Source organism: Malaclemys terrapin, chromosome 15 (genome assembly GCF_027887155.1).
Source record: "Malaclemys terrapin pileata isolate rMalTer1 chromosome 15, rMalTer1.hap1, whole genome shotgun sequence".
Lineage (NCBI taxonomy): Eukaryota > Metazoa > Chordata > Testudines > Emydidae > Malaclemys > Malaclemys terrapin.
This window is the reverse complement of record NC_071519.1, coordinates 4,433,086-4,460,683: the sequence shown is the minus strand read 5'-3', so window position 1 is coordinate 4,460,683 and position 27,598 is coordinate 4,433,086. Positions and strand designations below refer to the sequence as shown.

Genomic DNA, 27,598 nt, shown 5'->3' with positions numbered 1-27,598 from the left:
GGGAAAATAGCCATTTTTCAAAAAAAAATTGGTGTGTTTTGGGGGGTTTTGTGCCGAGGTAGAGATCAAACTGTTGCTGTGATGCAGGTCAAAATGGTCTCAGTCAGTTTTGATCTCAGGTTTTGCATGGCACCTGCTAATTCTCTGGGGGACTCTGGAAAAATTGCTGCCCCAACAGACCCACTCCTTTGCTGTATTTGGCTCTGCGTCAACTTCTGCCTTAATTCCCCCTGCCTTCTTTTTGCCTCTTCTGGGTGTAGTAGTGTCCTGGCTACTTCCTGATCTCTGGACAGATGAATGTGGTGTTTCCAAAGACACACAGCATGGAAGTTGATCGCTGAGGGAAAAGAAGGATGTGCGCTGCCTGGGTTGGCAGCATGTGGATTCTTGGTGATTCCTGGATCATGAGGTTGCAGAAGTTTGCAGGAGAGCAAGAAGTACGCCATGGCACGGGGATTGCTGGCTACAGGCTGATCTGGGTGAAGAGAGTTGGCTTGCATTAGCATCATGTTTTACCCACCCTGCAGCATCTAACTGGTGACTTCAGAGGTTGTGATCTATTGGACCTCATGGTGATTCACTCAGGTGGAAATAATCTGTTTTTTTTTTTTTTTTTATTCCTGGTATACACCTCAAACCATGTCTGATAGCAGATTTGGACAGCATCAGAAATGTGTGTCCAGGAACTGTGTAATAGTTTTCTCTGATTTGGCTGAACATTTGAATAATCAATACAGTGACAATATGAAAGCTGTTAAGAGTCAGAACAATATTAATCAGGAAATGGGCAGGTGTGTGGCTACCCAGTAAATGTGTATTGCAGGGGTCGGCAACCTTTCAGAAGTGGTGTGCAGAGTCTTCATTTATTCACTCTGATTTAAGGTTTTGCCTGCCAGTAATACACTTTAACCTTTTTAGAAGGTCTCTTTCTATACGTCTATAATATATAACTAAACTAATGTTGTAAGTAAAGTAAATAAGGTTTTAAAAATGTTTAAGAAGCTTAATTTAAAATTAAATTAAAATGCAGAGCCCCCGGGACCGGTGGCCAGGACCCAGGCAGTGTGAGTGCCACTGAAAATGAGCTTGCGTGCTGCCTTTGGCACGCTTGCCATAGGTTGTCTACCCCTGGTATATTGTATGACACAAAAACATTCTTCTTTGAGTGATTGCACATGTCCATTCCACTTTAGATTCGTGCATGGCTGTTGGAGAACTTTTCCCCTCCCTAATACCGGTTGAAGCGGTTTGAGTGTTCTGTTGCTGCACGCCACTGCATGCTGGTATAAGAGGGCAGAGCTGCCCCTGACCCCTCCCAGTTTCTTCTTACCATCAGTGATGGTATTGGAAGTCTTGCTATTGTCAGTTTATGCAAAGAGTGAGGAAAATAAAGTCTGTTTCTTGTTCAGTGTATAGTTAATGATAGGTTTTAGTTTTTGGTCTCTTTTGGACCAAATTTGATTTTCTGGTCCGGAACTGGTAGAGAGAGTCATACCTACCTCTCTCTCTCTGGGGTTTAAGTCATAAAAACATAAAAATGGCCATACTTCAGACCATAGGTCCATCTAACACAGGTTCCTGTCTTCCCACAGTGGCCAATGCCAGGTTCTTCAGATGGAATGACAGAACAGGTAACCTTCAAGTGATCCATCCCCTGTTGCCCATTCCCAGATTCTGGCAAACAGAGGCCAGTTATACCGTCCCTGCTCATCTTGGCTAATAGCTATTGATGGACCTAGCCTCCATGAATGTATCTAGTTCTTTTTTTGAACCCGGTGTGACAGACCCAGACCAGTGGGGTACAGGAGTCTGATAGAGGGCAAATATACTGGTCACTGGATGAGTAGTTTTCTGTTCCCTGAGTGACCAGAGCAGGGGCTGCACTAGAGTAATCAGGAACCTGCTAGAACCAGTTAAGGCAGGCAGGCTAATTAGGACACCTGGAGCCAATTAAGAAGAAGCTTCTAGAATCAATTAAGGCAGGCTAATCAGGGCACCTGGGCTTTAAAAAGGAGCTCACTTCAGTTTGTGGCGAGAGTGTGAGGAGCTGGGAGCAAGGAGCTGAGAGTGAGAGGGTGTGCTGCTGGAGGACTGAGGAGCACCAGTGTTACCAGACACCAGGAGGAAGGTCCTGTGGTGAGAATAAGGAAGGTGTTTGGAGGAGGCCATGGGGAAGTAGCCCAGGGAGTTGTAGCTGTCATGCAGCTGTTACAGGAGGCACTATAGACAGCTGCAGTCCACAGGACCCTGGGCTGGAACCCATAGTAGAGGGCGGGCCCGGGTTCCCCCCAAACTTCCCAATTGACCTGGACTGTGGGTTCTTCCAGAGGGGAAGGTCTCTGGGCTGTTCCCCAACCCACATGGTGAATCTCTGAGGCAAGAAAATCCACCAATAAGCGCAGGACCCACCAAGATAGAGGAGGAACTTTGTCACACCTGTTATAGTCTTGGCCTTCACAACATCCTCTGGCAAAGAGTTTCACAGATTGACTGTGTGTTGTGTGAAGAAATAGTTCCTTTTGTTTGTTTTTAAACCTCCTGTTTTAAATCCTGCTAGCTGTGTGCCAGGCCAGTGCCGGTCACTGACCCACACCCCAGCTTCCTAAAATGTTGGGGGAGTTTCACATCAGTGAGAAATATCACCTTTTACAGACATTTTAAACCTCACTCAAAAAAAAATAGAGCTGTGAGACTTAAATATTTCCTTATGGAGGCAGCACTTGGCCCTCCATTGGAGCTGTTGGGTTCAGAGTGCGCTCCAAGTGCAGCTCCATCTGAACAGAGTGTACCTCCTGAGAGGCCTTGGCACTGTGTTCTGTATCTCTAGAACTGATGAAGAGACCCAGATCTGCCAAGGACATGGTATGTTGTCCAGAAAGACCTTCGGTACCCAGGCCATCTAAAAGCAAGAATTCTGAGAGGGACCCTGAAGGGAAGCATTCTCCAGCATGCTCCTCTGCTGCAAAAGGGGGTTTGTCAAGCCCAGAACCTGTGCCAGATCTGTTGAGGCCGATTCCTGAAGTGTCTGTGTCGGACCCAAGATCCAATTTCGATATTGACTACAGCAGAAGGGTACACCGCCGCTAGAGAATTACGGAACCTCTTGGTACCAGTGTCCCTTGTGATTCAGGAAGGGTTTCAGCCCTCACTGGAAACTGGTCCCTACACCACCTCTGCAAAAGCATACAGTACTGATGCTACTTCTGGTGCCTAGGAGGCCTGTACATTCTAGGGGCTTGCCACCGTTAATATCCCTGTTGCCACCATTTCTGGGTTTGGCTTACTGGTCTCCTGTCCACAGGGTTCTGCTCCACCATTATCGCATGATTGAGCCATCTTCGTTGGATCTGGAAATGGGTCCTCTTGTGTCCCACACCAGGTGGGAAGCTTTCCCTGCATCAGAGCCCTGTGGGGTCTGTGGATGTCCCAGCAGTGGGCACATCTCAAGGGGCAATGGCCTGTGTAACCATGGGACTTTCCATCACCATGTCAGTGGCTGTTCTGGACACGGTGGGGTGTCTCTCCTGCTGCTAGGACTTCTCCTCACTTGTCTGAGCTGGCTTCATCAAAGATCATCTACACTGCAGACAACATTCTCTGACCAGGACTGAGCAACTGGAAGATGTTCAGACAGCTCCTCCGCTACAAGAGGCAGACTAGCCATTGCCTCAGTGTCCTGGTGTGTTTGTGTTCCTCATCACCAGATGAGGTGGTGAACTTTTCTTGACCACAAGAAGATGACAAGGCTCACTAAGAACTGCTTAAAAGGATGGCAGCAGTTTTACACATTCAAGGGAAGAGATCTGCAGACCCTCCACTTAACAGCGGCAATGCTTTGTGGCTAACACCAGTAGAAATGACTTGCTTGAAAGATATGGAGGAGGTGCTTCTGAACAGCAGAAAGCTTCAATTAGGCATGCTTACCTGGCCAAATGGAAACATTTCTCTATTGGATCTCAGCAGAGAAATGTGTCTCCAGTGCATGCTTCCATTAACCACATTTTGGATTACTTGTTGCACCTAAAACATCAAGGCCTGACAGTTAGTTCCATTAAAGTACATTTGGCAGCCATTGCAGCATTCCACCCTCCAGTGGGTGAGTGCGCACTTTTTTTCCAACCTCATAACTATCAGATTTCTAAAAGGGTTGGACAGATTATAGCTTCAGGTGCAAGTATTTGTTTCCCCATTGGATCCTAACCTGGGCCTATCAAAATTAACGGGGCTCCCTTTGAATCTTAACTGTGCATTTCTTGGTTCTCAGAAGTTTGAGTTTTGCTCATTTCAGTATTCTGCAAGAGGACGATATACTGCCAAGCAATCTTAACTCTGCATTAACATTTGTTTGACATTGAACCTTGAAAGTGTTACACAGCCTGGGCCCAGGGCATTGAAAAGATTGTCTAAAGCTCTAGGCCAAAGGCCATGGTTGACAACTGCTTTCCTCTGGCACACCGGAATTCTCAACCGTAAGAGTATAAAGATTATCTGTGCGGGAGACGGAATCGTCTCCAGGAGTGGCCCAAGACTGGGAAATGAGCTCCCCCAGGAACTAAGAACAGTCACAAACTGCACAGCGTTTTGTGTGAAGTGCCAGGTGCATTTCTTGACCTTGCCTTCTCTAATGTAAATCTATAGCAAAAGGTATATTTGGTTAATTAAAAAAAAAAAAACTCCTACCAAAACAACACTCCACTGCACACACTTTCTTCTGGGGAGAGGAAGAGCGAACAACCACATGACAGATGTATAGTCATGTTGCTTAACACACTTATTGGAAGATGCTCAGATCCTATGGCAATGAGCGCAGTATAAAAGCTTCTGTAGAGCAGAATCCGTGTTGGCACTTGGTTTAGCTACAGTAGTGATAGGGATGATGAAACTTCTGAAGGAAAAAAGTCTAGTGGCCTTGTTTGCTAAATGAATGTCTTGTTGATGCAAAGGAAGTTAATTACTCACTTCACTTTTTGACCTGTGTGGTGGTGAGTTTGGAGCTGTTCACGCTCCAAAGGCCTGAAAACTGCATGCTGCCTTTTATCAGGGGGTAGCCGTGTTAGTCTGTATCTACAAAAACAACAAGGAGTCTGGTGGCACCTTAAAGACTAACAGATTTATTTGGGCATAAGCTTTCGTGAGTAAAAACCTCACTTCTTCGGATGCATAGAGTGAAAGTTACAGATGCAGGCATTATATACTGACACATGGAGAGCAGGGAGTTACTTCACAAGTGGAGAACCAGTGTTGACAGGGCCAATTCAATCAGGGTGGATGTAGTCCACTCCCAATAATAGATGAGGAGGTGTCAATTCCAGGAGAGGAAAAGCTACTTCTGTAGTGAGCCAGCCACTCCCAGTCCCTATTCAAGCCCAGATTAATGGTGTTGAATTTGCAAATGAATTTTAGTTCTGCTGTTTCTCTTTGAAGTCTGTTTCTGAAGTTTTTTTGTTCAATGATAGTGACTTTTAAATCTGTAATAGAATGACCAGGGAGATTGAAGTGTTCACTTACTGGCTTATGTATGTTACCATTCCTGATGTCCGATTTGTGTCCATTTATTCTTTTACGGAGGGACTGTCCAGTTTGGCCAATATACATGGCAGAGGGGCATTGCTGGCACATGATGGCATATATGACATTAGTGGATGTGCAGGTGAATGAGCCCCTGATGGTGTGGCTGATGTGGTTGGGTCCTCTGATGCTGTTGCCAGAGTAGATATGGGGACAGAGTAGGCAACGAGGTTTGCTACAGGGATAGGTTCCTGGGTTGGTGTTTCTGTGGTGTGGTGTGTAGTTGCTGGTGAGTATTTGCTTCAGGTTGGGGGGTTGTCTGTAAGCGAGGACTGGCCTGCCTCCCAAGGTCTGTGAGAGTGAGGGATCATTTTCCAGGATAGGTTGTAGATCGTGGATAATGCGCTGGAGAGGTTTTAGCTGGGGGCTGTATGTGATGGCCAGTGGTGTTCTGTTATTGTCCTTGTTGGGCCTGTCCTGCAGTAGGTGATTTCTGGGTACCCGTCTTGCTCTGTCAATCTGTTTCCTCACTTCCCCAGGTGGGTATTGTAGTTTTACGAATGCTTGATAAAGATCTTGTAGGTGTTTGTCTCTGTCTGAGGGGTTGGAGCAAATTCGGTTGTATCTTAGGGCTTGGCTGTAGACAATGGATCGTGTGATGTGTCTTGGATGGAAGCTGGAGGCATGTAGGTACGTATAGCGGTCAGTAGGTTTCCGGTATAGGGTGGTGTTTATGTGACCATCAATTATTTGTACTGTAGTGTCCAGGAAGTGGATCTCTTGTGTGGACTGGTCCAGGCTGAGGTTGATGGTGGGGTGGAAATTGTTGAAGTCCAGGTGGAATTCTTCAAGAGCCTCCTTTCCGTGGGTCCATATGATGAAGATGTCATCAATATAGCGCAAGTAGAGGAGGGGCATTAGGGGACGAGAGCTGAGGAAGCGTTGTTCTAAGTCAGCCATAAAAATGTTGGCATACTGTGGGGCCATGCGAGTACCCATAGCAGTGCCGCTGACTTGAAGGTATAAGTTGTCCCCAAATCTGAAGTGGTTGTGGGTGAGGACAAAGTCACAAAGCTCAGCCACCAGGCTTGCTGTGGCCTCATCAGGGATACTGTTCCTGACAGCTTGTAGTCCATCCTCATGTGGAATATTGGTGTAAAGTGCTTCTACATCCATGGTGGCTAGGATGGTGTTTTCAGGAAGAACATCAATGCATTGTAGTTTCCTCAGGAAGTCGGTGGTGTCTCGAAGATAGCTGGGAGTGCTGGTAGCATAGGGTCTGAGGAGAGAGTCCAAATAGCCAGATAATCCTGCTGTCAGAGTGCCAATGCCTGAGATGATGGGGCGTCCAGGGTTTCTGGGTTTATGGATCTTGGGTAGCAGATAGAATACCCCTGGTCGGGGTTCTGCAGGTGTGTCCATGTAGATTTGTTCCCGTACTGTAGCTGGGAGTTTCTTGAGCAGATGGTGTAGTTTCTTATGGTATTCCTCAGTGGGATCAGAGGATAGTGGCCTGTAGAATGTGGTCTTGGAGAGTTGCCTGGCAGCCTCCTGTTCATAATCTGACCTGTTCATTATGACTACAGCACCTCCTTTGTCAGCCCCTTTGATGATAATGTCAGAGTTGTTTCTGAGGCTGTGGATGGCATTGCGTTCTGTACGGCTGAGGTTATGGGACAAGTGATGTTGTTTGTCCACAATTTCAGCCTGTGCACGTCTGCGGAAACACTCTATGTAGAGGTCCAGTCTGTCATTTCGACCGTCAGGAGGAGTCCACGCAGAGTTCATGCAGAGTTCCACCCAAGCTGCCTTTGGGTTTTGGTCTGCTGAAAGTGTGAGTGAGCTTGGATTGGCTGACAGAATAAACGGTCTTGGCAGGAAGTGTAAAGTTTCATTTTATGCACTAGGGAATCAGTCTCTTTCTAGTGCTGTATCGTGTGAATTACGTTTTGTGTGTGGGTTATTAAAAGTCAAACTGGTTGGTATTTACTCTGTAAAGACTGTTTTTGGTTGTTTACTTTCTGTGGTTAGGTATGCTACTGTGATCTCGAGGAGCCAGCTAAAACTTACTTCTGAAGCAGAAAGGCTTTTGATTTAATCTCTGTTTGCGGAGTACTTTCAATCTTCTTTGCTTTGGGATTTTAACTACAGTACATTAGAGATAAGGTATAATGGGAGTATGTTAAATGGGTAATCCTGATTTACTAAAACTTTTTAACTTCTTCATTCCCATAGCAGTACTTTTAAATGGCCTTTAGTGTAATTAAATTTGTTTCCTTTTAAGGGTTCCATTGAAGTCTTTGTTCTAAGTATACCCTGTACTCCTTGGCACTGAGGTTTTGTGATTGAACTGGAGGTCATACAATCACACAAAGGCCTGATCCAGAGAGGTGCCCGGCATCCACTACTATTCGCTCTTGGGGGATTGTGAATGTTTAGCACTTTTCTGAATTAGGCCCAGGAATGCAGTATAAATCTGCAACAAGTATTAGTTTCTAGGCATTATGATTACATTTAGTATGTTACTGAAATCTACATCCAAAGACTCTTCCAACAGTGCTAGAAACACTATTGCTCTTTTAAAACTAATATCAGAAACACAAAATGCTGAGTCACATCGGGGTTGCGTCAGAGTAGGAGGAAAGTCTAGCCTGTGTATGTCTGGATAAACATTAGATATTCAGCAAATCGATATTTTCCAAAGCTACCTGCCCTCATGTATGATCAAATGGCTTTGGTGCTCTAAGGGCCTCAGTGGTCTCTGCTCTCACACCACTTTGTGGTACACTGAGAACTGTAGTATCATAACTAAATGGTTAATGGTCCATATATGGTAATTAGTATGGAAGTGTTTGAAAGCGGTCAGTGGGGATGCTGGGAATGGAAAGCAGAGAGAAGTTCCAAAAGGGAATGGGATTTCAAATGATTCTTGTAGTTTAAATATCGGTGATACTCTGGGCTCTCCCTGTCAGCTTTCTCCTGTAGCACTGGCACAAAGTACAGATGTTGACAGGGTGGGAGCGATTCAGTCAACTCAAATCTCAGACTTGGGGTCTCTCTTACTGGCTAAATGATATTTAAATGAGGTTGTGAAAAGACTTCCCTTATAGTGGATATTGTAACATGTCATAAGTGGCAGGTAAAACTCCCACCTGACTTGGAAATATATAAAACAACTGTTGTTTTACCACACAGTGAATATGCTCCATATGAAAAGTTTTAGTAGGTAAACAGTTCTTGTAGGTTGAATCTCTAGTCTGTAGAAGTAGGTGCAGTATGAAAAACCTGCCACATTTTGGAGGAGAGTGTTATCATTTAGATTGTGGTAGTACCCAACCGTGCCAGGGACTTTCCAAACACAGACGGAGATGAGCTCTCTGCCCTAGAGAGCTCATACTCTGCAAAGACTAAGGCCTGGTTTACACGGCCAAGTTTTTTTGCTAGAAGGCAGCTTTTGGCAATGAAACAGCAGAAGTGTACGCGCTGCAAAGCCACCTTTTGCGACGAAACTCCTGCGTTGCAGCGCTGTAATCAGACCATCTCCATGAGAGTGATCAGGCTTTTTGCGCAAAGGTTTTATTTCCAAAGTGCCGGTGTAAACACCTTGTTTGTTTTTATCACTGTCATTGTCCTCTGGAGATGTCCCACAATGCCTGCAGTGACCGCGCTGCTCATTGTTTTGAACTCTGCAGTCTTGCAGGCATGTGTCTCTTCCCTTCTGACAGCTGGCGTGCTGTGCTGCTCCTGGAATCATAGAGCAAATCTTTAACATGGAATGTTCCTGCTTGTCTGCCACAGTACGTACACAGAGGCAGGCAGGCGTGTGTGTGTGTGTGTGTGTGTGTGTGTGACATGCTGTGCAGAGCCAGAGAGGGAGCCAGGGGCTGGTGTCAGGGGTTTCCCCCTGCCTCAGGACAGTTTGCTTTTGACAGTTGTCTGAACTTAGGACACAACCATAGGCGCCAACTTTTCCAGGCACCGGTGGGTGCTCACCCCTAGCCCCACTCTGTCCCGCCCCCATCACAACCCCTTCCCCAAATCCCGGGCCCGTCTCTTCCCCAAGCATGCCGCGTTCCCCCTCCCCTCCCAGTGCTTGCTGCTGCGAATCAGCTGTTTCCCAGGCGGGACGCGCTGGGAGGGGGGGAGAAGCAGAGCCACGGCACGCTCAGGAGAGGAAGTGGAGCGGAGGTGAGCTGGGGCGGGGCAGGACAGCCCCGGAGCACCCACAGAGTCGGCGCCTGTGGACACAACATTCCAACACACTCCCTCTCCCCCAGCACACACTGTCTGTCTCTCCCCTTCATGCACACACACTCCATCACACACTCTCTTCCTCCTCCCCCCCCTCCCGCACTTCAGTTAAAAAGTGGCTGGCAATCTAGTAGGATGCCCATGGAACAATGGGATTGAGAAACCTACATCATGAGATGCTGTACCTGCCCCATGAGGCATTGCAACCGTTCCCAAAGCACCCTGCAGCCAGTTGCACAGTGGGATAGCGATCACAGTGCACTGCTTTTTGTCGTTGCAAGAGCTGCTAGTGTGGATGCGCTCCAGCCAGGGCTGTCCCTAGGGGGGTGTGGGGCCTCGGACAAATCAGCCTCCTTGCCGGCTGCCGGGCCATTCCTTGCCTCCTCACCTGCTGCTCTCCTCCTCGCTGTCCGCACACCTGCCTGCCGCTCGTCTCCTCACCCGCCTGGCTGACTCTCGCCTCCCCATTAGTTTCCTCGCCACCTGTCCAGCACTCCACTAGTCCGCCATTCTCCTCCTCGCCGTCCGGCCGCCCACCCCTCCCCCTCCTTACTCCCCTTCCGCCTGCCTGCCTGCCACTCACCTCCTCACCCCGCTAACCCTCCCACTTCACCTGAATATTGGGACAAATGGCGTCCCGATTGTACATCGGTCAGGACGTGGGACAAAGGGCTAAATATTGGGACAGTTCCTATTTTATCAGAGCACGGGGGCCCCCAAAACGCAGGGCCCGGGGCGGTTGCCCCGATTTGCCCTACTCAAGGGACAGCTCTGGCTCCAGCGACACAAGGAGCACAGTGTGGGCATGCAACAGCAGTTTAATTAAAGCGGTTTAATAAAAGTGGTCTAACTTTTGGCGAAAAAACTTGGCAGTGTAGACATAGCCTGAGGCAGATGTGGGAGAGAGGAGAGGGGATGCAAGATACCAGGCTAGTGATAGGCCCACATCATTCTGCCGTATGTGCAAAGAAGGATTTGAAAGCTGGCCGTGGCCTAAGGATGCTGGAGCTGGACATTGCTGGGTGGAAGGAAGCAAAAGGGATAAATGGTGGCATGCAAGATAGGGAGGGGAATTTAGGCCTTGTCGAGGCTACCGCTTATGTCAGCAAAACTTACATCACTCAGGAGTGTAGGAAAAAACCACCGCCCTGAACGACAAGTTTCACCAGTCTAAATGGTAGCATGCATCGCGCTGTGTCGGCAGGAGAGCTTCTCCAGCCAACATAGTTACTGAAACTCTTGGAAGTGGTTTTATTATGGTGATGGGAAAGCTCTTTCTCGTCGGCAAAGAACAGCTACACGAACGATTTTACAGTGGCGCAGCTGCATTGGTACAGCTGTGCCGCTGTAAGCTTGCTAGTGTAGACGTGGCTTAAGTGCAACAGTTAATTTAGAGATTACCTAAATGGAAGTGAGCAATTGCACCACTTCTCCTAGTGGCCAAGAAATCGCCTATTACATATTCTCCCACTGCTATAGAGTAGCAGCACTGTCAATCCCAAGCATTCAAAAATGAATCCATTCCCCAAAATAATAAGAAAAAAATTGCCTTCTGGGCTTTTGCAAATGTAGGGTTCACTTTTTAAAATTGTTACTTGCATGGAAGCTGAGATTCTCACAATCCCATGACTCCAGGAGCTGGGGCTTTAAGAAAACTCAGAACGTGGAGGGTCATCATAATCACAAGAGTTGGCAGCACTCAAATAGATGAATGCAATTGTCTCTTAACCAAAGCAATTTAAAAAACGAAACCCCTTTGTGAGAGAACATAAATTCACAGTGCAGTCAAGAGCATGAGAAAGATAAAAGCTGTGTGAACAGAACATACTGAGCATCAGATAAGCATGTTAACTAGCCTGTCAGAAATCCCATGACTGAAATTTGTGCTGGCTGAACTATCCTGAGCTTGTCAGCATCTGTGCTGTGCCAGTTTCTGCATGGGGGAGGGAGGGCAGCTGATATACAGAACCCTGAACATATCAGGGTTTTTGAAGAGTTCAAGGAAAATTTCAGTCCAAAGACTGCATAGGCAAGGATCTCAGGATTTATAAGTGTGAAATGGAAATTATGTATCATTGTGTCGGTTATGCAAAGATGGGCATTTTACCTCTGAGTTTGACTAAAATAAATGTTAGACATTGTCTCTGCATTAATCTTCCCATCTGTTGGGTTCTGTAGGAGCTACTTTCATATAATGCAAGCAATAATACGTGGTGCTGCTGACCTGCTTATGTGATCTCGTTTGGGTGGATGGAGTCAGGTTTAAATTAACTTTGCTCATTTCTCTTTGACAATTTCCAGTGGGTCATGATCACCCCCTTCACAGGTAAGTGAAAATCCTTTACGGAAGTTGAATGGGGCTCAATCTTGACATTGCTTCTATTCAGCATTTGTGAAGCTTCAGAGCGTGACTCTGAGATGTGGTGGCTTACAATTCCATCAGTATGCAGAAAGACCATAACTTTCTTCTTAGCATATGTGTTTGTGTGAATCCCAGTCTAGGTGCACCTGCACGTTATGTGCACGAGATTGGGATCTGTGAATAGCAGTGTCAATTGGGCCATGCCTGGCCATGAATGTTACTTTAAGGGCAGAGCAGCTGCAATTATCCCTCTCTTCTCTTATCACCTGTGGTAGTAAGATGGAACAAGCTGTGTCCGCCCAAAACCCCTTAGCAGAATTACTCTCATAAATTGGGATTAATTCCCTTCAAATAGCTCCCTCTTTGATTTGAGTTACCAAAAAACCCCACAAAAGATTTAAATTTAAAACTTTTCCTCAGCTCAGGCCCTGTCTGGGCCTAAAATGGTACATTCAAAATCCTTTGGTTTCAAACAGTGTCTGTTCTGCCAAGGACTCATTCCTATTACAGACTGCCACAGCAACTGTCTTTATCTTGGTGAGAGCCATGTGCCAGATTGTCCTGGTTAAAAAGGAACCGTGTTACACCGAGCAGCAGAGTCTTGGGACACTCAGCTTAAGCTATGCTTTCTCAAACAATCAATAAGGGAATTGAGACACTAGCAAGGATCAACCTCCAAATGGATCTGATCTCTTCTGTGCCCTGATATGGGACCTCTGAAGACCACCTTGGTACCAACAGCCACTCGAGCATAGAGGACCAGTACCACCACCTCACCGAGGCAAGGGAAATCTGAACATCGGATAGATATGGCTCCTTGCACTGATCCCCCTCCCATTCTTCCCACAAGAAGTTCAAACCCTTGCTCTCCTCCGAGATACAGAGCACTAATCCCGCTTGTTCAATAGGGGCAGAGGATGCTGGCTCTATCTCCAGCTCACCATTGAAGAGGCACAAGTTACTTGGTGCCTACACTTGACAATACTAGTGGCAGTTAGCCATTGGCACCTGCATAGACATTGTACTGTCACCAGTACAGACAATGGAAGCATTAATGGTGCCGGCTAATTCAGTGTTAGAGGATGTTTGTCATGTATCTGACATCGCCCTTAGCACCGATGACACTACACTTGCCTCTCCAGCACTATGATACAGAAGTCACCTCAAAGATTGGCACCACCTCTGGAGGAAGCTTATTGCTCATCTCCATCACCAGGGACACAGCTTCTCTCTGCTGTCTAGCAGGGAGTCTTCTCTTCAATCCTAAAGCACAAGGGAAGGTCTCTGCCTAAATACAGGGACACTCCAGAGCTTCGACTCATCTGCCTTAGCCATGGTAATGGCCTGGTCAGCCTTACCAGAACCAGCTTTATCCCTACAATGCTCCACCTTAGCCATAGGCATATACTGGGGATCTCAGTCTAGAGCAGCCAGGAGGCAATCTCCCTCCTACCATGTCAGCAAATAGAGGTCACACTCCCCTTCTGCTGGAGGAACAGACAAGTCTAAAGCATCCTGAGCAACACCCTTAATCTTCTCCCAGAGACCCATCGCTGTCCTCTCCTGACCAGTTTCTTCAACTCCTGCACTGACTTCTGATGACTTTAGAGCATTCCATGAAGCTGCTACCCTCATGTTGCAGAGACACTCAAAATAGAGACCCAGTAATTGAAGCAAAAACTTGTGAGCTTTTTGAAATACTGTATTCTTCCACTCCTTCAAGAATAACACTGTGAATTAATGAGGGCATCTTAGAACCAACCTAGACCCCTGTGGCAGATACCAGCAACTTTACCACCACCAACTAAGAGCAGAAATGAAGTATCAAATACCACAAAATGGTTGGAGCATCTGTCCAACACTGGATTCTCTAGAGGTCTCTGCAGTCCAGGACAAGACCAGTGTGCAAGCACCCAAAGAAATCAGCTGTCATTGAAAGAGAGGCTTATTTGTCAGCAACACTCAACTTGGTCATCAGTTATCAAGCCTTATTTACAAAATACCCTATCCTAAATCAGATAACTGTATCCCCTTCTTGGCTGAACTTCAGGAATCCAAAGTTAAAAGCCATCCTTGCTGAAGGCCAGCTTGTGGCAAAAGCATCTGTACAGGCAGCCATAGATCCCTGATCATGGTGGAGACTTATGTGCAGAGAATCATGGTTACAGACCTCTGGAATCCCTTGGGAGCTGCAAAATACAGTTGAGGACTAACCCTTTAAGAGCACGGACCCTTGTGTGCACCTACGGATGAAGTTACATTTCTTAAAAGGCACCAGGGCTACACTTTGCTCATTGGGTATCTACATCTCTACCCCAAATTGCAAGCTTTTAAATACCAAGGGCAATCTATACAGAAGACACCTGCATACCCTTAGCAATGGTTTTCTGCATACCCACCTGGAAAGAAGTAGAGCTTCTCTTGGAGGAAACCATCTTTCTGAGTTTCTGGTTAACTTTCATCTGCTTTTCAGACTGCAGGTTTGATACCTATTAGACAAGCAATCCCCAAATCCTAGCTTTTGGATATTGGCTTGCTTTCTTCCATCAGGCTTGGTCTGCAGTAAAAGTGCTGAAAGTTGTCTCGTAGGACTATTCCATCCAGTTTGATCGTTGCCTCCTACCTATCCCTCTTCATGGACCCTTCTGATGAAAATAAACTAAAAGTGGCTTCTCTGATTCCTCTAGGAGCCCTAGGAGAGGTAACTTATTTGGAATTCAGTGGACGTTTTATGTTCTTGAGATCTCCTTATTCCAAAGAAGAAAGGGGAGCCTTGTCTGATCCAGTTTTGTGATTCAGAATGGTAATGTTTTCCACCATATGCTCTCTTCATACTCAAGACTGGTTTGTGGCTCTCTGCCTCCATGACGCTCACTTTCATATCTCAATCCATCCAACCCATTGTAGATCATCTACAATTCACAGCAGGGCCCAGTCATTACCAATACGAAGTGCTGCCATTTGGTCTCTCCACAGTAAATTTTTTTAAAAAATGCCTAATTGTTGTGGCAGCACATGTAAGGAGAGATGACATTCATGTTTTCCATATCTGGATGATTGGCTGAATTCAGACAGCTGAGCCACATGGTAAACTATGAAAAATCTCTCTGCGTATCAGTTTTTAGAAACATCAATCTATTCAAAATCAGCAAAAATATATTTTCCCAAGTATAGATTTTGCTCTATCCAGATGATTGACACCACAGAAAAAACCTGCCACAAACTTCTGAGCCACATGTTAGTAATGTGACATTACTAAGCAGACTTCATTTATGTGCATTAAAGGCTGGCTAAAGTCAATGTATCACACTGCAAAACATCAAATAAGCATGCCAGTTCTACTCTGGGCTCCCAGCTTGTCAGTACCGAACAGGCGGTCAAACCAGCTGGTACCCTTCTCCACACTACTGCCTACAAAGACATTGGTCACAGCTGCATCAGGAACAGGGTGCAGTGCATACCTGGACCACATCCATATACAAGGACCTGCATCCCAAAAGGGCATGAGGCTACACATAAAACCTTCTTGTCGTGACCTGCCCCTTCCTGGGCGCTCACCATATTTATCAGGGTCTGTGGATCACTAATGCAGCCATTTAACCTCTCTAGTCTTCTCGGGATATGTACCTATCTTGGCTGCTTATCCCGATTCTGTTTTCATAGATTCTAGGACTGGAAGGGACCTCGAGAGGTCATCGAGTCCAGTCCCCTGCCCGCATGGCAGGACCAAATACCATCTAGACCATCCCTGATAGACATTTATCTAACCTACTCTTAAATATCTCCAGAGATGGAGATTCCACAACCTCCCTAGGCAATTTATTCCAGTGTTTAACTACCCTGACAGTTAGGAACTTTTTCCTAATGTCCAACCTAGACCTCCCTTGCTGCAGTTTAAACCCATTGCTTCTGGTTCTATCCTTAGAGGCTAAGGTGAACAAGTTTTCTCCCTTCTCCTTATGACACCCTTTTAAATACCTGAAAACTGCTATCATGTCCCCTCTCAGTCTTCTCTTTTCCAAACTAAACAAACACAATTCTTTCAGCCTTCCTTCATAGGTCATGTTCTAAAGACCTTTAATCATTCTTGTTGCTCTTCTCTGGACCCTTTCCAATTTCTCCACATCTTTTTTAAAATGCGGTGCCCAGAACTGGACACAATACTCCAGCTGAGGCCTAACCAGAGCAGAGTAGAGCGGAAGAATGACTTCTCGTGTCTTGCTCACAACACACCTGTTAATACATCCCAGAATCATGTTTGCTTTTTTGCAACAGCATCACACGGTTGACTCATGTTTAGCTTGTGGTCCACTATAACCCCTAGATCCCTTTCTGCCATACTCCTTCCTAGACAGTCTCTTCCCATTCTGTATGTGTGAAACTGATTTTTCCTTCCTAAGTGGAGCACTTTGCATTTGTCTTTGTTAAACTTCATCCTGTTTACCTCAGCCCATTTCTCCAATTTGTCCAGATCATTTTGAATTATGACCCTGTCCTCCAAAGCAGTTGCAATCCCTCCTAGTTTGGTATCATCCGCAAACTTAATAAGCGTACTTTCTATGCCAATATCTAAGTCGTTGATGAAGATATTGAACAGCGCCGGTCCCAAAACAGACCCCTGCGGTACCCCACTTGTTATGCCTTTCCAGCAGGATTGGGAACCATTAATAACAACTCTCTGAGTACGGTTATCCAGCCAGTTATGCACCCACCCTATAGTAGCCCCATCTAAATTGTATTTGCCTAGTTTATCGATAAGAATATCATGCGAGACTGTATCAAATGCCTTACTAAAGTCTAGGTATACCACATCCACAGCTTCACCCTTATCCACAAGGCTCGTTATCCTATCAAAGAAAGCTATCAGATTGGTTTGACATGATTTGTTCTTCACAAATCCATGCTGGCTGTTCCCTATCACCTTACCACCTTCCAAGTGTTTGCAGATGATTTCCTTAATTACTTGCTCCATTATCTTCCCTGGCACAGAAGTTAAACTAACTGGTCTGTAGTTTCCTGGGTTGTTTTTATTTCCCTTTTTATAGATGGGCACTATATTTGCCCTTTTCCAGTCTTCTGGAATCTCTCCTGTCTCCCATGATTTTCCAAAGATAATAGCTAGAGGCTCAGATTCCTCCTCTATTAGCTCCTTGAGTATTCTAGGATGCATTTCATCAGGTCCTGGTGACTTGCAGGCATCTAACTTTTCTAAGTGATTTTTAACTTGTTCTTTTTTTATTTTATCTGCTAAACCTACCCCCTTCCCATTAGCATTCACTATGTTAGGCATTCCTTCAGACTTCTCGGTGAAGACCGAAACAAAGAAGTCATTAAGCATCTCCGCCATTTCCAAGTTTCCTGTTACTGTTTCTCCCTCTTCACTAAGCAGTGGGCCTACCCTGTCTTTGGTCTTCCTCTTGCTTCTAATGTATTGATAAAAAGTCTTCTTGTTTCCCTTTATTCCCATAGCTAGTTTGAGCTCATTTTGTGCCTTTGCCTTTCTCATCTTGCCCCTGCATTCCTGTGTTGTTTGCCTATATTCATCCTTTGTAATCTGTCCCAGTTTCCATTTTTTATATGACTCCTTTTTATTTTTTAGATCATGCAAGATCTCGTGGTTAAGCCAAGGTGGTCTTTTGCCACATTTTCTATCTTTCCTAACCAGCGGAATAGCTTGCTTTTGGGCTCTTAATAGTGTCCCTTTGAAAAACTGCCAACTCTCCTCAGTCTTGATTCCCATGGGACCTTACCTATCAGCTCTCTGAGCTTACCAAAATCTGCCTTCCTGAAATCCATTGTCTCTATTTTGCTGTTCTCCCTTCTACCCTTCCTTAGAATTGCAAACTCTATGATTTCATGATCACTTTCACCCAGGCTGCCTTCTACTTTCAAATTCTCAACGAGTTCCTCCCTATTTGTTAAAATCAAGTCTAGAACAGCTTCCCTCCCAGTAGCTTTTTCAACCTTCTGAAATAAAAAGTTGTCTCCAATGCAGTCCAAGAATTTGTTGGATAGTCTGTGCCCCGCTGTTATTTTCCCAACATATATCCGGATAGTTGAAGTCCCCCATCACCACCAAATCTTGGGCTTTGGATGATTTTGTTAGTTGCTTAAAAAAAGCCTCATCCACCTCTTCCACCTGGTTAGGTGGCCTGTAGTAGACTCCTAGCATGACATCTCCCTTGTTTTTTACCCCTTTTAGCCTAACCCAGAGACTCTCAACACTTCCGTCTCCTATGTCCATCTCTACCTCAGTCCAAGTGTGTACATTTTTAATATATAAGGCAACACCTCCTCCCTTTTTCCCCTGTCTATCCTTCCTGAGCAAGCTGTACCCATCCACACCAACATTCCAATCATGTGTATTATCCCACCAAGTTTCAGTGATGCCAACAATGTCATAGTTGTATTTATTTATTAGCACTTCCAGTTCTTCCTGCTTATTGCCCATACTTCTCGCATTTGTATATAGGCATCTAAGATACTGGTTTGAGCTTTCCTCACAGTTTTGTCCTGACCCTCCTCTCTCTCTGACAATATAGCCCACACTCCCTCTCGTTTCCGACCCATCTCCCCAGTCTCCATGTTCCCCACTTACCTGTGGGCTTTGCTCACCTGTCCCCGTCAAACCTAGTTTAAAGCCCTCCTCACTAGGTTAGCCAGTCTGTGTCCGAATAGGGTCTTTCCTCTCCTCGAAAGGTGAACGCCATCTCTGCCTAGCAGTCCTTCCTCGAATAGCATCCCGTGGTCTAGGAAGCCAAAGCCCTCCTGGCGACACCATCTTCGCAGCCAGGCATTCACCTCCATGATGCATCTGTCTCTGCCCGGGCCCCTACCCCCCTTGCAACTCCCTTCCAAAACCCACCAACTGGCTACACTTCCAACTGCTTGGTTTGATAAACAGTAAATTTATTTAACCTGACTAGACATAACAATGGTCAATAACCTTGCTAGTTCTTGCACTGAAAGGGACATTCTACGCTTTAGAGAACCTAGTGGAGCTTCCTCTCCTCACAGAAGCCACCCAAAGAATCTTCTCTCCCTCTCTCCAGGAGTCAACTGCTGTTCCTTCAAATTAACCCGCCGCCACCGAATTACAAGCTGTCATGGCTGACCCTTCACACAATATTCCGTAAAGATAAGGTGGTTGTTGAGACCTCATCCCAAATTTATTTTTGAACTTGTCACACTTATTTGAACCAATCTACCTGTCTTCATTCCAAAACCCCATTCCTCCCCAGTGGAGAAGAAATTCCCCCACTTTAAATGTTTGTTTTTAGGCCTGTGATAGGACAGAGCCCTTCAGACACTTCGTGTCTGTTGTTGTTGTTTGTTGTTGCCATTTCTTGTACTTCTAAGAGACAAGTAGTTTCCGAGATAATATCTGAACCTAAGTGGATTACAGTGCATTTCAGGCTGCTATCACATGGCTGGTATCAAAGCTTATTCCACTAAAGTGTGCTTTAGAAACATCCACATACCTGAATTTTGTAAGGCAGTTAGTGGCAAGCAGGACTCCTCACTCCCATCTTCCAAATGGGCCTCTGCTCATCAGTCATTTAGAATTGGAGATGCATCTTAGCTGACCTCTTGAACCACAGTTACTATAAGGTAAGTAACCATTCTGTCTTCTAGTGCAGGCAGTGCCATCTCCCATATCCTCCACTGTCTGAAGGGAACTGGAAGTTTTTTGAGAAAAGCAGTTGGTTCAAGCTAGATCCAATAAGATGGTGACATTATCGAAAACACTTTGGAATTGGCAGCTTTTCATTTTCATTTTAAGAGAGGGCCTCTCACCACTGGGGATCAAAATGGTGCTTACTGCATGCATCAGTGCTCCTAGATACATTTGCTAGATAGCAACAATTGCCATAAACAACTTCTAATATCTAAATAGTAAATAACTGAATATTCAGGCCATGCTAGACATATTTTTAATGTTAGCATTATCAGTAGTAAATATCCTATTAAAGATAAACAGGGTGAACTAAATATACTTATGTTTAAATACACAACTGCTTCACCATTGGGGTAGGTGTGTAAATTCACTTGTAATGAAAGACTGTTGTATACGGAGTCACATTTTCTAAAGTAATGTGCAGTGTTGAAAGGATAATTTACTTTAGATAAGAAGTGAGAGCTAGTACATATTCTGTTCCGTAGATTGTGCTCTAAACACAAGCACGAAGACTTAAGTGAACTACTTATATAACAAAGGTAGCCCTTTTGTGTGTGTGAATTATTCAGATTTTTCTTTTATGAATTGGTTCATTATTTACAGTTATCTGACAGATGGTTTGAGCATGTTTCATCCTGTGGATTAATCTCAAGTATTTGCTGCTTCGAGGATTTGTTACCTAACTTTCTGTCCGTTCTGTCTGGTCATCTGTTTCTGCTCCCTGACTAGATTCTCATGGGTATTTGCAACCTTTCTCTTCCTGTGAACACTCTAGGAACAAAAATGTACTTTTCCTGCAAACGCCATTAAAGCAGATTTTCTGTCTATTTGAACCAATGCTTATTCATGCTCATTTTTTATCATTAACCCAGCTCTAGTGAAGCAAGTCTTATTCCCATTATTGTGGCATAATGAATTCTAAACCGAGTAATCTTTGAGCTGTGTGCACTATCATGGACCTAACTCTTCATGCTTCTGTTTTGCTGCAGGGAATGTGCAGATACCTTGAGAGGTGTTTTCAGACTTCAGGCAGAGAGGCTTCGTTGTTGGATATGACACGCGAGGTCAGGTGACCAGCAGCTGCAGCAGTAAGAGGTATGAGGATTGATTCCATTTGAAAGACTAGAATTTTAAGTGTGGCTTAGAATGTTTCTCTTCATATGGGGAATTTATCAGGAATTTAGTCAAGTATCAGAGGGGTAGCCGTGTTAGTCTGAATCTGTAAAAAGCAACAAAGGGTCCTGTGGCACCTTTAAGACTAACAGAAGTATTGGGAGCATAAGCGTTCGTGGGTAAGAACCTCACTTCTTCAGATGCCTAATTATAGGCATGTCGCAGTTAGTGAAAAGATCAAACAGTGGACGGAAGTGGGAGACCAGTGAAGTGAGGGTTACAATAATGTCATATGACTATTTATTTTGGTTTGTTATGTGGACTTATTGATGGTTTCATTATGTGTTATATTCATGTTACATGTTGGATTCAAAGCTGAATATATGAATAGGGCTGATTTATTGAATGTTGTACATATGTTATAATACTCACATGAATGAGATTAAAGAGGGAATTAGAAATCAACATGCATGGAAAACACTTTATCCATTCCAAGATTATGTAAATTATGTATGCTCTTTATCACAATTCTTCCACAACATGAAGAAAAATGAAACCAAACTTCCCAGTGACTTTGAATTCTTGTGTAAATGCAAGAAACAAATCATCATCCCCAGAGGAGTCACCATCTATAACCCTCTGATCCTTACATACAACTTCAAATATGCGGAACAGCTCTGCAGAAGGACTTCAGAAAAAACTGAGGAACCATCTCCTGTACCTCACATCTCCCGAAGGAACTACCTCAAACAAGAAATCATTACATGCTTCCCACACACTGGAAGGATGACCAAGGAAACCTGCCTGGAGATCATGCAAGAAACCCAAAATATCAAAAAACCTGATGACAGCCATCCAACACAAACAAAAAGGTGGAAACCAACTACAACAACTCCACAACCCACAGAACACCATCTCCGAGAGAAACCAGGACTCACCACATGGATGTTAAGCGACACCCTATCATCATCAACTTATCAAGAAAACCCCTAACTAGAACCACATTCTGTGTACTCGCCAAGGGACTGATCATCTGCTCCATCACAGAACCTGATATCCTACTCACGTGGAGAACTAGAAGAATTCTTTCACAACAAAGACTACATCACCCACAACTACCACGTCCCCACTGATAGTCATAAGAAAAAAGAAACATCTGACTGGACTCCTCACAGAGCACGAAACCACACACTTGATCATTACGTTGATTGCTTCAGGAAAAAAATTGACTGCAATAGTTAAAATCGCATCCACCACAATCTCTCCACTGCTGAGAGGATAGCTATACAATCCATGAAATCCAACCACAAGATAGTGATCAAGCCAGTAGATAAGAGGTGCTATTGTAATTCTCAACCTCAATGACCTACATCAACAAGGCCAACTGACAACTCTGACATCACCTACGATAAAGAAACCAAAGAAGATTGCACACTACTATTCACCCAGGAGTTTAAGGATGTCATCAAATCCTTCCTTCCCCAAACCACTCCAAGAGAATCTCTACAGCCCCACCGTTCGTGAACCCTTTCCCCTCCAGGGACCTATTACATGCTTCCCAAGATACGCAAATTACGAAAACCAGGCAGATCCATCTTATCTGGCTGCAACACTCGTACTGAAGGAATATCAGGACTCACAAAAAAACATCCTCAAACAGTTCACCACACAAAGGGCCGGTTTTATCCAGGACACGCCAGCTTCCACCAGAAGCTCCATAACATTAACAGCCTCCTTCACAACACTGTCCGTGTCACCATGGATGTCACCTCCTATCCATCAACATCTATAACCCTGATTGCATTGCTGCCTGCCTCAAATATCTGCAAGACCAATGAACAACTCTCAGATATCCACCTCAAACACATTGCCAAACTTATCCATTTCATCCTCACTTACAATCATTTTACATTCAACAGACATAGACTTCTGGGAGGGAGGCTGGCTCATCTCATCAAAAGAGCTTTAAACTAGGAATTTGGGGGAGATGGTTGGGAGATGTCCAGTTAATCTCCACACCAGATTATAACATTGAGAGGGAGGATGAGGAGATAAGAACGGATATAGCCGGGGGGAAGAGATTGGACATAAGGGGGGGGGGGGAGATGGATACTAGACTAATAGGTCATACTAGCAGTACAGTGTCCATACCAAATGGGATAACGAATGTGAGAGAGGCCAAACGGCATAAATTAAGATGTTTATACACGAATGCAAGAAGCCTAGGTAACAAAATGGAGGAATTGGAGCTCCTGGTCTGAGAAACTAAACCGGATATCATGGGAATAACTGAAACGTGGTGGAATGGTAGTCATGACTGGAGTACAGGTATGGGAGGGTATGTGCTGTTTAGGAAAGACCAGAACAAAGGTAAAGGTGGGGGAGTAGCATTGTATGTCAATAATGAGGTAAACTGTAAAGAAATAAGTGATGGAATGGATAAGACGGAGTCTGTCTGGGCATTACTCACATTGGGTAAAAGAACTACTAGAGCCTCCCCTGGGATAGTGCTTGGGGTGTGCTATAGACCGGGATCTAGCCTGGATATGAACAGAGAACTCTTTAATGTTTTTAGGGAAGTAAATACTAATAGGAACTGTGTAATCATAGGAGACCGGCGTGTGGCTGCGGGGCCGCAAGCTCTGCGCCGTGGGTGAGCGCCGGGCCGGGCTGGGATCCGGGGGAAGGCGGGGGGCTGGGAGAAGTGTGGGGTTCGGCGGGTCTCGCGGCAGGAAGGGCGTGAGGGGAACATGGGGGGGGTACAGGGGGCTCAGGGTCCCTGGGGAGGAGGCAAGAAGAGGGGTGCAGGGAAAATGGGGGTAGCAGTTGGGCGATGTGGGGGCTCAGGGGGTCCCTGAGGAGAAGGCAGGAGGGGTGAGGAGGTCATGGGGGGCAGCAGAGAGGTAGAGGATCAGGGGACAAGTGGAGACTTGGGGAGCTCCTGGGAAGTTGGCAGGAGATGGGGCTGAGCGGCCTTGAGTGAGTTAAGAGTAGTTTCAGGTTTTGCACCTGCCCAAGTGCCCCACCAGTGTTCGTGGTTTTATGATCACAAGCCCTGATGCTGCAATGAACCGCACAGACTCCAGTGGGGCTCAGCACGGATGCAGGGATCCACCCATGGGGTTTTCAGTGCAGGATCAAGGCCATGCTTTTCTGCTTTGCCTGGTCTGTTCTAATGCAAGGGTCTCAAACTCAAATGACCACGAGGGCCACATGAGGACTAGTACATTGGCCCGAGGGCCGCATTTACTGACACCTCGCCCTCGGCCCCGCCCCCACTCCACCCCTTCCACGAGGCCCCGCCTCTTCCCACCTCTTTCCTGCACCCATTCCAACCCCTTCCCTGAAATCCCCACCCCACCCCATCTCTGCCCCCTCCCTGCCCCGAGGGGTGTGGCGGGGGCTCAGGGCAGGGAGTTGGGGTGTGGGGTGCAGGAGGGGTGAGGGGTGCGGCAGGGGATCAGGGTGAAGGGTGAGGCAGAGGGCTCAGGGCAGGGGGTTCGGCTGCAGGAGGGGTGAGGGGGGGTGGGCTCCGGCTTGACGCGCACCGGGGGCAGGGCAGGGTGCCTGCCTTCCTGCCCTGCCCCCGCATCACTCCGGGAAGCAGATGGAACTTGGGGAAGGAGGGGCGCAAGGGTGTGTGGCTGTTGCTTCGGGCACTTCCCCCAGCAGCTCCCATTGGCCGCGGTTCCCCATTCATGGCCAATGGGGTGCCCGAAGCAACAGCCACACACACCCCTGCGCCCCCCCTTCCCCAGGTTCCATCCACTTCCCGGAGCGGCGTGGGGGCAGGGCGGGCAGGCAGGGAGCCTGCCCTGCCCCCAGTGCACGTTGGGCCGGAGCTGCTCTAGGTAAACACTGGGGGAGGGCGGGGGGGGGGGGCCGCGAGGAGCTCGCGGGCCGCAGAAAATAACCCCACGGGCCGCATGCGGCCCCCGGGCCTCGTGTTTGAGACCCCTGCTCTAATGAGTCTTACTGGCATTGCTGTGTTGGTTTGGGGTGTGATTTTTACTAATGTAGATATGCCAGTAAAGCGGTAGTGTAGACACAGTTATAACGGTGTTTATACTGGTATCGTTTATCCTGGTCAGGGAAATCCAATAAGCACTTTTATACCAATATAAATATGTCCACACTAGAGGTTTTTGACAGTATAGACCTGATCTACCCTTAAAATTTTTGCCAGTGTAGCTACGTTATCAAGCGTGGAAAAAATCACATCCCATAACTGACCTGATGGTGGTGGCAAAAGCACAAATGTAGATGCAGTTATACAAGGAAAACCATGCTTTTGCTGATATTGTTTATTTCATTTAGGGAGCTGATATAAATTATACCAGCAAATGCACTCTTCCTGGTATAAACGGCACCTCCACTAAGATGGTTTGCTGGTATAGTTACACTGGCAGATCCTTTTCTAGCAGAGACAAGGCCGTAGCGTAGCCTTTATTAAACTGCTTCTCCTTTCATGTGCTGCTGTGTGAAAGATCCATGGAAAATAGCAGGTAGAGTGACCTGATTATACATGGAGTGTGGCTACAGGCAGTCCACATACTGAAATAATAGAGATCCCCCCCCCCGCACGCTAATCTCAATTCTAATAATCTTAGAGGTTACTTGTAAATCACTAGGAACTACATTTTTATGGCTCAGTCCTGGAAAGATTTCTGCACGTGTGTACCATTACTCGTGTGTGTAATCTCATTGGATTACTCCTCTGACTAAAATTGTGCACATGTGTAAATCTTTCAGGACGTGGGCCTTAATTCCTGGAAATTTTCTGCTACTGAAAAGCTCTATGATTCTCTAAAAACAATGGTCCCAGTACAGTAGTGTAGAATCCCACTCTCCTGTTGTGCAGTGCAAAGCAGGAAAATCAGGGATCTACTATGTATGACTGCGAACATGCACATCATCATGCTGTCCTTTGTCCACATTCGCTACCAGAGCCAATCCGGCTAATAGGCAGGATTTGCCCGGTTAACAAGCAGATATTTACAAGAATTTCACTTCCTCATGAGGGACTGCACACCATGCCTGCATATCTCTGCAATAACAATGAACCCAGTGCCCTGGGCTAGATTTGTATTATAATAGAGTCTGGGAACCCCAGTCACAAATACAGTGCAGACAGGCAGGTCTCTGCCGCCAAAGAACTTACAGTTGAAGTGTAAGATGAGATAACAGATGGTGGGGGAGTACAAGGAAACATTGAGACCGTATTGGTGAACGTGATCAGCTATGGTCTCAGCGCCCTCGCTGCTGATGAGCACTACAGCATTGGTGCCTCATCAGCTGGGCAACTTATGTGGTAAGGTGGATAGGAGTCTTAGTGTGAAGGGGATATTTAACCATTGGAACAACTTGCCAAGGGCTGTAGCGGATTGTCCATCACTGGTAATTTTTAAATCAGGATTGGATGTTTTTCTGAAAGATCTGCTCTAGGGGTTATTTGGGGGAAGTTCTGTAGCTTGTGTTATACAGATCAGGCTAGATGATCACGATGGTCCCTTCTGGCCTTGGGATCTGACATTTAAGATGGCTTTGGGGGAGGGGTGGTGTGTGGTACATAGCACTGAACGAGGTGACATGTATGTTTTGCTTTTCAGGTGTCCATTGTGGAAGGCATATAACCTCTCATGGGCTGGCGCTGAACTGCTGCACAGATCTTACGTGGTTTGATCACATTGTTCCTTGTGGACTCGAAGGGACGGGTGTCACCTCGCTGAGCGAAGAACTCCAGAGACATGTCAGTTGATGAAATCACTGAGCCTTTTCTGGACGCTTTTGAAGAAGTGTTTCAGTGCTCCCTAACTTCCCATGAGGAATCTATCGGATAAAGGGCTCCGAGTGCCTCACTTACCTGTGGAAATGTGAATATTTCTTTGGTGCTTTCATGGTGTTACTAGAAATCCAGCTTGCTTGTTCCATCTTCCTATCAGCAATTAAATACGTGTAACAAACTGTACTTCTCGCATTTGAAACATATTTCTTGCTTTTGTAAAAATGAGCTGCTGTGTCTTTAAGTATACATGGGTCTTTAAAAACAACGAGGAGTACTTGTGGCACCTTAGAGACTAACAAATTTATTTGGGCATGAGCTTTCATGGGCTAAAACCCACTTCATCAGATGCATGGAGTGGAAAATACAGTAGGCAGAATATATACACAGAACATGAAAGGATGGGAGTTGCCTTACCAAGTGGGGGGTCAGTTCTAACAAGACAATTCAATTAAAGTGGAAGTGGGCTATTCTCAACAGTAGGATACCAAGGGAGGAAAAATCACTTTTGTAGTGGTAATCAGGGTGGCCCTTTTCAAACAGTTGACAAGAAGGTGTGAGTAACAGTAGGGGGAAATTAGTTTTTGTAGTGACCCATCCACTCCCAGTCTTTATTCAGGCCTAATTTGATGGTGTGCAGTTTGCAAATTAATTCCAGTTCTGCAGTTTTTCATTGGAGTCTGTTTTTGAAGTTTTTTTGTTGAAGAATTGCTACTTTTACGTCTGTTATTGAGTGTCCAGGGAGATTGAAGTGCTCTCCGACTGGGTTTTGAATGTTATAATTCTTGACATCTGATTTGTGTCCATTTATTCTTTTGTGTAGAGACTCTACGGTTTGGCCAATGTACATGGCAGAGGGGCATTGCTGACACATGATGGCATATATCACCTCGGTTGATGTGCA

The 27,598-nt window shown here is 45.8% G+C and overlaps 1 protein-coding gene across 1 annotated transcript in view; it reads left to right on the top strand.

Annotated features, from left to right (window-relative positions):
• The window catches only part of LOC128849118 (glucose 1,6-bisphosphate synthase-like), a 61,502-nt gene extending 34,622 nt beyond the window's left edge, over window positions 1-26,880 (top strand). The window contains exons 3-4 of the mRNA XM_054049474.1: window positions 20,789-20,894; window positions 26,522-26,880. Of these exons, the coding sequence (XP_053905449.1) occupies window positions 20,789-20,872 (84 nt within the window). The 3' untranslated portion in view covers window positions 20,873-20,894; window positions 26,522-26,880. The remainder of the gene's footprint in view (window positions 1-20,788; window positions 20,895-26,521) is intronic.
• Window positions 26,881-27,598: the final 718 nt, after the last annotated feature.